This window comes from Antennarius striatus, chromosome 24, assembly GCF_040054535.1.
Source record: "Antennarius striatus isolate MH-2024 chromosome 24, ASM4005453v1, whole genome shotgun sequence".
NCBI lineage: Eukaryota > Metazoa > Chordata > Actinopteri > Lophiiformes > Antennariidae > Antennarius > Antennarius striatus.
This window is the reverse complement of record NC_090799.1, coordinates 4554738-4563076: the sequence shown is the minus strand read 5'-3', so window position 1 is coordinate 4563076 and position 8339 is coordinate 4554738. Positions and strand designations below refer to the sequence as shown.

The 8339-nt window shown below is 40.4% G+C and overlaps 2 protein-coding genes across 3 annotated transcripts; both read left to right on the top strand.

Annotated features, from left to right (window-relative positions):
* Positions 1-3399, top strand: LOC137591540 (cell division cycle protein 20 homolog). 2 transcript variants are annotated; one of them, XM_068309608.1, is made up of 11 exons: positions 1-137; positions 511-696; positions 797-939; positions 1026-1113; positions 1198-1326; positions 1599-1792; positions 2033-2127; positions 2217-2454; positions 2709-2834; positions 2958-3075; positions 3187-3399. In XM_068309608.1, exons 2-11 carry the CDS (start codon positions 528-530, stop codon positions 3354-3356), a joined length of 1470 nt encoding a protein of 489 aa, XP_068165709.1. In that variant the 5' UTR covers positions 1-137; positions 511-527; the 3' UTR covers positions 3357-3399. The 2 variants fall into 2 exon arrangements, with proteins under 2 accessions (XP_068165709.1, XP_068165710.1); XM_068309609.1 differs by having other exon boundaries at positions 43-137; positions 571-696.
* A 1150-nt stretch (positions 3400-4549) lies between these two features.
* Positions 4550-7288, top strand: LOC137591480 (tubulin beta-4B chain-like). The gene is made up of 4 exons (XM_068309506.1): positions 4550-4669; positions 5421-5529; positions 5618-5728; positions 5819-7288. The coding sequence occupies exons 1-4, from the start codon at positions 4613-4615 to the stop codon at positions 6880-6882; spliced, it is 1341 nt and encodes a 446-aa protein (XP_068165607.1). The 5' UTR covers positions 4550-4612; the 3' UTR covers positions 6883-7288.
* Positions 7289-8339: the final 1051 nt, after the last annotated feature.

The window sequence follows — 8339 nt, the reverse complement described above, 5'->3', positions numbered from 1 at the left end:
CAGTTATTTAATGCATCCACTCGCAAGAGCTCTGACTGTCATTTGCAACAGCTTGATGCTAGACACAAGCACAGGAGAGAGAAAAACACAAGAGAATTCGATCATTAGCGATTAAATACAGTCAGTGCGGTGAAGAGGTAAAGTTCTTTTGTTTCTTTGTAAGTTAGAAAAATTACATGTTTTGAATCACTACGGTCGTTTTTCTAAATGTTGCACTCTGAACATGAATTCTTAAACGACTGAGGTAGACGTTAATGATGCTAATGCTAACTTGCTCTCGTTAGCGTTTGTTACGATTCTATTCTTCACAACTGACTCTAGAAATATCTTAGCTGGAATAGTTGGAAAACGAATATTAATTTTGTTTAATAACACATCAGCCTCCGATATAGCGTTAGCTAATCTTAGCGTTAGCATGCGTCCCACAACAGTGATTCAAATGGACGCTGATGTTAGTTTCTGTTGCTATCAGTTGGACGCTCATTGCTTAATTTGCCTGTAACGCTACAGGTTCAAACTCTATTGAAATGACACATTTTGGGTCTGAGAATCACACCCATATGGTCACAGACGCTCTTATGGCGGGGTGGCAGAGGAAGGCCAGCTCATCCAGCACTCTTACTTTTAATGGTCTGTCACCTGGACACACCGCCACCTTGTCGCAGGGAACAGCAAAGACTCGGAGCGAAACCAAAGGTGTGTGCCAGCATTCATTCATGCCACTTCAGACTTTATCTTAGCTTTATCATTGTGTGTCTGCAAGTGTTCACTCCTGGGGCAATGTCTTATTTCATAGGCAAAAAGATGAAGCCAAGACCTTGTCGGATGGACGGTGACCGCTTCATCCCCACCAGAAACAACAAGCAAATGGAAGTGGCATCTTACCTGCTCACAAAAAAGAAGGAACCTGTGGACACAAAATCACCATCCCAGTCAGTGGTAAGTTGTTTCAGTTCACTGCTTCAACCATGACGCTTCAGCAAAAATCTAAGATGATACTTATTTTTTCCATTTGTCTTTTAAAGCAAAAGCGGAAAGTGATGTCGTTATTGTTAAATGGATACGACATTAATGATGAAAAGATCCTGAGCATTGGAGGGAACTCATTGCAGGGTGAGGATCATTGTGTGGATACAACTTGCTTAGCTACAACACTCACACACTTTTTACAAATGATCTTTTTCTTCAAAAATTCAGGGTTTCAAAACAACAAGTCGAAAGTCCACTGCAGCGAGAAAACAGCAGCTGCACCTACCAAAAGGACGCGACGAATACCTTCAGCTCCTGACAGAATTTTAGATGCTCCTGCAGTTCACAATGATTTTTGTGAGTCTGAATGGTTTCTCTTAATAAAATCAATTTGTGTTTCACTTTTGTTTAACAACAGTCATGAATGCATAAGTTGTATAAGAAAACAGTTTTTTTTGTGGCACTCCACTGAAGGAGGATATAGAGGATATAGATTTATTCCCATTAATCTTTGTACTGAATATTTAGATTTTGTTTATACATTAATTATGTTAATGTAATAGAACCTTCATGTACAAGAAGAAAATACTAATTTGGTCATTTTTAATTTTTGTCTTTGCCTTCTTCAGATTTGAATGTGCTTGAGTGGAGTAGTCAAGACATGCTTACCGTGGGGCTTGATAACACAGTATACCTTTGGAATGCGACTGAAGGAGTCACTCGCCTCATGAATTTAGAGCGTGGCGAAGGCTACGTCTGCTCACTGTCTTGGTGCAAAGAGGGAAACTACATAGCTGTTGGCACCAGTGACAGTGAAGTTCAGGTTAGAAGGGACACACCATTGGTTTCTTGTATTGTTTTTTAATGAATTCTCTATCTATCTATCTGTCTGTCTATCTGTCTGTCTATCTATCTATCTATCTATCTATCTATCTATCTATCTATCTATCTATCTATCTATCTATCTATCTATCTATCTATCTATCTATCTATCTATCTATCTATCTATCTATCTACATCCATCTATCCATCTAATCTAATGGTGCTTTATTTTATTTCTTAGCTATGGGATGTTGAACGGCAGAAGCGTCTTCGCATTTTGTCTGGTTACAGAGGTCGAGTTGGTTGCCTCAGCTGGAACGACCATGTTTTATCCTGGTACGTTTGTTTTGTCATCTTATTGAAAAGACAAAAAAAAAAGAAAGAAATCCAGCAGTGTATTGAACCCAAAAGTATATCTTTCTTAGTGGCTTAAAATCAGGAGAGATTCGGCATCACGATGTGAGGGTGGCAGACCATCACATCTGTACACTCACTGGTCACTCTCAGGAGGTGTGTGGACTGCAGTGGTCCCCTGATGGACGATACCTCGCCAGCGGAGGTGGAGACAGCATGGTTAAGGTGTGGCCTCGTGTGCAGCAAGGCAGCATCAGCAACGCCCAGCAGTCTATCCATTCATGGAACTTGCATCAGGGATCTGTCAAGGTGATTCGACTCATATCTAAATGCCTAAAGAGAATTTGAACATTTTCCAAATGGAAAATGTTCAAATTACACACATCAATCCATTGCTTAAAACTGGCGGGATTGAGGAAATAGCTATGATTAATCTCACGATTAATCCACTGCAAAGCATGTTTGAGTGTCTAGAAAAGCGATTTAATGAATCTAGTACATAATTATTATGTGTTTGAATGTTTAAAGTTTGAATCTAATTTTTGGATGGGTTGTCATTCTAGGCTTTAGCCTGGTGTCCATGGAAGCCAAACATCCTTGCGTCTGGAGGAGGGACCAGTGATTGTCACATCCGCTTGTGGAACACGAGCAGCGGCATCTGCATCAAGTCACTTGACACTCAGTCACAGGTTGCTACACACTTGTAAACTCTTACACACAGTGGAAAATGTGCTCACATTTTAAATGGAAAATGATTTAATTTTAAAGTGAAGGCTTAACCGTCCTTAATAAAACTTTACTTTGGTTTTCAGATCTTGTCTCTGGTGTTTGCACCCAATTACAATGAACTGGTCTCTGCTCATGGGAGATCCGACAACAATGTCGTTATCTGGCAGTACCCCTCTCTCACCAAAGTTAAAGAGCTCTTTGGTAAGTAACTCTGACTGGATGGGTTCTATGCTACTTGACGCACAACCGAAGTGAACTGGTACCTGCTGCACTTCCTGCTAGTTGAAACATGTAAATACTTTTTTCTTTCAGGCCACAAGGACAGAGTTCTTGGTATGACCCTGAACCCGGACAGATCCACCATTGCAACCTTGGGTGCAGACGAGACCATTTGTCTGTGGAAGAGTTTTAAAATGAAACCTGTTAAGAAGACAACCATGACTTCGTCGACCTTGAGCCTCATGCGTGCATCAATGAGATGATTTTTTTTGACTTGATTCTTTGATATTTCATGAAAATAATCTATACAGTAAAAAAAATTTTTTTGAAATAGATGTATGTGTCTTTGATTCAACTGGAACTCACTGTTAATGTGATTTAACTGATGTTTAGTAGCATAAATAGTCATGAATTACATTTTAAATTTTCGTGGGGTTTTTACACATACAGTATTCTATACTGAAGACAGATCTCTCTGCAAAGTCATGACTAGTTAATGTTAACATGAAGACATGCATTTCTGGAAGGATATAGTGATGAAAGTTCAGGACTTACAAACTCCACTTTTTGGTAGGAAACAGAAGTGTGAAATATTAACAGATTTAAAAGATTCAATCACAACATTACATTACAATTCTAAAAATATGAGATTAAATGTTAGAAATTCTAAGCTTCACAGGTGAAGAAATATTCTGAACTAGGACCAAGAATAAGGCTCCTTGTTTAAAAAATGATCCCAAAGTAGATTTGAATGGAATCAATAAATTGTAGTGGAGTCATATCACCAGGGCAAATCCCAACTTTCTACAATGTCGTAGTGGCGATCAGAGGAAAACAAAATTTACGTAGAGAGGAGAGAGACCAGTGGTGATGCGTTACGCCACCTTTTCTGAAAACATGAAGTCATTCAGTTTGTTTCAAAGTAAAGAAGTGCTGCATTTTGAATCATTTCAGTGATTTAACTAAAGAAATCCCTGATGGTCAAGGACTATGACAAAAGTTTCCTCAGCTACTGAATCTGAATCCATGATTGAAGAATTGAAAATGAAATGGATGAAGACCAGATGATTTTGGAAAAATATCCCCAAGGGAATAAATAAAGTGCATTTCTTGTTCTTCTTGTTTATATCCGTCAGTAGCACTCTTCATTTATTTTATGTATCTCCAAATAATCTTCGACTCATAGCGGATTAAGTTAAATGTGGTTCATGTTTTACTTAGTCAAAAAAACGTTTCCTTAAACGTCGTTTATGGATTACAAATACTTTACAGCAAATCACACATTAGCGATTAGAATGACTGGTAGAGATTTGGATCAATCGTGGATAAGAATGCAAGCACTTGATTTGTGTAAAATGTTCACGCGTTGAGGAAAATAGACCAATAGAGGACCAGGAATCGGGGAAGGAGGCGGACCCTAGAAAGAAGTATAAATACGCGAGTCGTCGCCATCACCTGCGCAGCAGACAGTCACAGTCATTCATTGGGTTTTCACGTCTAAGCGGAAAAGAAAAAGAAAATGAGGGAGATTGTGCATCTTCAGGCCGGACAGTGTGGAAACCAGATTGGTGCTAAGGTTAGTACAATTATATTTGTATGTACTGACTCATTGGTGTTTTTATGTTACCACCGTGTCCTCGGTCCGTGAAGCCGGTTCTTTGTGTCCGTGCCACAGAAACCACACCCCGAGGATATGAATGTGGCCTACTCATGAAAATTATCTGTAAAAGTTCAATCTAGATTCAAATGTCGTCTTACAGTTGATACGCGTCAATTTAGGAGAAAAAATATTTATATTTTTTAATATATTTTTGCATATTGAAGATTTGAATCGTTAAATATGACAAACATTTGAATATATTCGATTTTTTTGGACAATTATTGAATGACCGACTGGCTAGCTTGAAAATTGTTACAAAGACCGAGCATGACGGTCCTTTTTTTTTTTTGTCTGCCTTCCGCTGCTGCGTTACAACAGAGGGGAGTGAGAATTATATAAGGAGTGTCGTTAACAAAAAAACATTAAACGTTAGAGATTCGTCTATACAAGATTTTTCATATTGATCGAAGTAAATGACTTGATGTAACGGTCCTCCGGTTTATCGATAGACGGGAAGAGTAGCGGCTTTGGCCTGAGGGCGGGGCGGTGGCTGGGCACGTAGCCACAAATTTTTCAGAATCACGATAGTTGACTCGCAGCCAATGGGGGTTCAAGCTGAGATCACGTGAGGCACTGCGGCAGTAAATTTGAACTTGGCCTGTTCACCATGTGGGCCGTCAGCTCATTGCACATTTCTGCATTTAATATTTTTGCTCGTGTTTTTTAGTTTTGGGAAGTGATCAGTGATGAACATGGTATTGACCCAACCGGTAGTTACCATGGAGACGGTGACCTGCAGCTGGACAGGATCAATGTCTACTATAATGAAGCCTCAGGTGAGTCAAAGCATCCATGAACTTATAAACATAATTAATTTGTATATCCATATTCATTTTTTATTATTATTTTGCGTGCTCTGTGTAGGTGGAAAGTACGTGCCCCGTGCAGTGCTGGTTGACCTGGAGCCAGGCACCATGGACTCTGTGAGGTCTGGACCTTTTGGCCAGATCTTCAGGCCAGACAACTTTGTTTTTGGTAAACTCTTTCTACACGTCCATAGGATTTATTCCTCTAATCACGATCTAGTCTGAATGATGAAGGTGAACCCTGTTTCTTGTCCTTCAGGCCAGAGTGGTGCTGGCAACAACTGGGCTAAAGGCCACTACACTGAGGGTGCCGAGCTGGTGGACTCGGTCATGGATGTTGTAAGGAAGGAGGCAGAGAGCTGCGACTGCCTGCAGGGATTCCAGCTTACGCACTCTCTTGGTGGCGGTACAGGCTCCGGTATGGGAACCCTGCTCATTAGCAAGATCCGTGAAGAGTACCCTGACCGCATCATGAACACATTCAGCGTGGTGCCGTCACCAAAGGTATCCGACACGGTGGTTGAGCCCTACAACGCCACACTGTCAGTCCATCAGCTTGTGGAAAACACGGATGAAACGTTCTGTATCGACAATGAGGCCCTGTACGACATCTGCTTCCGCACCCTGAAACTGACAACGCCCTCATATGGTGACCTCAACCACCTGGTGTCTGCCACTATGAGTGGTGTCACGACCTGTCTGAGGTTCCCTGGACAACTCAACGCTGACCTGCGGAAGCTGGCTGTAAACATGGTGCCATTCCCTCGTCTGCACTTCTTCATGCCAGGCTTCGCTCCCCTTACAAGCAGGGGCAGTCAGCAGTATAGAGCCCTCAGTGTGCCAGAGCTCACACAGCAGATGTTTGATGCCAAGAACATGATGGCTGCCTGTGACCCACGCCACGGGCGCTACCTGACAGTGGCTGCCATCTTCCGTGGCCGCATGTCCATGAAGGAGGTTGATGAGCAGATGCTGAATGTACAGAACAAGAACAGCAGCTACTTTGTTGAATGGATCCCCAACAATGTCAAAACCGCCGTCTGCGACATTCCTCCCCGTGGCCTCAAGATGGCTGCCACCTTCATTGGCAACAGCACAGCCATCCAAGAGCTGTTCAAGCGCATCTCTGAGCAGTTCACCGCCATGTTCAGGCGCAAAGCTTTCCTCCATTGGTACACAGGTGAAGGTATGGATGAGATGGAGTTCACGGAGGCAGAGAGCAACATGAATGACCTGGTGTCTGAATACCAGCAGTACCAAGATGCCACTGCTGAGGAGGAGGGAGAGTTTGAAGATGATGCTGACGCGGAGGAGGAGGCCTAGACGTCTGTCCGCCAGGTCCTACTAACGTTAATGTAGTTTTCAGTGTTAATGTTCAAATGTTTTGTTATTGTTAATAAAATGTTCAACTAGTAACTACTTTCTGATGGGGGTGGCAGTAGCTCAGTCAGTAACACACACACACACACTTCCCCCGATGGAACTGCCTGTCGCCCTTGCCTCACACTGCATAAATTGCATGCTTACAGGCCCATTGTGTGTATCTATGTGTGTTTCAGGGGCCTGTACAAACTTATGCATGTTCAAAAACCATAGTAAAGAGTGAAAAGATAATTTCCCCAAGGGAACAATAAAGTGTATTAATATTCAACATCAAGTTCAGCAACAAGTTTTTATTATTTTGAGTGAATGTTCTATGTGCAATTTTTTAAATAAAAGTTCTCTTGTTGTTAAAGTTCCTAATTTTTTCGAAAGTCCAGAAACTAACAAATCACTTTTCACTAAACATTCCAAATAAGATCATTGCAATATTTCTATAATAAAACATTTTAACAATCTCAGGGCAGAACAGTTTCTGCTACTCACCCTCTAGGGGTGTCACTCATTTTCACCATGGGCCACGTCAGCATAATGGCTGTCCTCATACATGTAACTAAATGTAAGTCAATGTAAAATAAATGTAACTGCTCAATCTTAAATAACTAAATTTAATACTCATTCAAGTGATAAATTCTTGCTGCTGTTATAACATTTTTAGTTTGTCAGGTTATAACAACACAACTCCATCAATCAAGTATCAAACTATCCAAGTAGATAAAGAAAAATGCCATCAAACACAAGTTAGATTAACTTTGTTCAAAACGTTTTTGTCGGAGTTAGAATTGATTACTGCATTCTGGGAAACATAGTTTTTGTCAAAGCTGACATTTTATGCTCTCGCGTCCCACAGAAAATTATGTGGCAGGCCACATTTGGCTCCTGTGTCTTTAATTTGATTCGTGCTCTAGACCTATTTCTTCTTTGTAACACATGTCCGTCAGGAAAATTTTGTTTTAAATAAAGGGATCTTTAATATTTTTAATGGGTTATTAACTGAAACCAATGCATATTTGTGCAATTGCGTTTTGCTGAAATATGCAATTTAATAGTATAAAATCAAATATGAGATTCTTTCCGTTTTAAACGATGTAAAGACATTCTGTGTAGCGTGAATAAGAAAGGGATTCATGTTGTCATGAACCTTTATTCTTAACTTTAATTTCTTGTTACATGCAGGCTTTCCGACCCTCAACCATAACAAAAACATTGGTTACTGGATTACACATCAGCTAACCTCTTATACAACATAATTGTGTGCGTCTCATAATTACTTCAATTTCCTTATTATGATACTGATTTTTCATATCTTTAATTTGAGAAAATCTTTTATATCGGGCTCACCTGTGTCTTCGGACAATAATTTTCCCATTCAATGAAGCATTTACTAAAATTCCTGTGAA

Excerpts from the sequence above, each read along its gene's own strand:
- LOC137591480 (XM_068309506.1), top strand. The coding sequence starts at position 4,613 with ATGAGGGAGATTGTGCATCTTCAGGCCGGACAGTGTGGAAACCAGATT. Across the intron at positions 4,670-5,420 it reads GAAACCAGATTGGTGCTAAG|TTTTGGGAAGTGATCAGTGA; the intron begins GTTAGTACAATT and ends CGTGTTTTTTAG. Across the intron at positions 5,729-5,818 it reads GCCAGACAACTTTGTTTTTG|GCCAGAGTGGTGCTGGCAAC; the intron begins GTAAACTCTTTC and ends CTTGTCCTTCAG.
- LOC137591540 (XM_068309608.1), top strand. The coding sequence starts at position 528 with ATGACACATTTTGGGTCTGAGAATCACACCCATATGGTCACAGACGCT. Across the intron at positions 1,327-1,598 it reads TGCAGTTCACAATGATTTTT|ATTTGAATGTGCTTGAGTGG; the intron begins GTGAGTCTGAAT and ends TGCCTTCTTCAG. Across the intron at positions 2,835-2,957 it reads CACTTGACACTCAGTCACAG|ATCTTGTCTCTGGTGTTTGC; the intron begins GTTGCTACACAC and ends TTTGGTTTTCAG.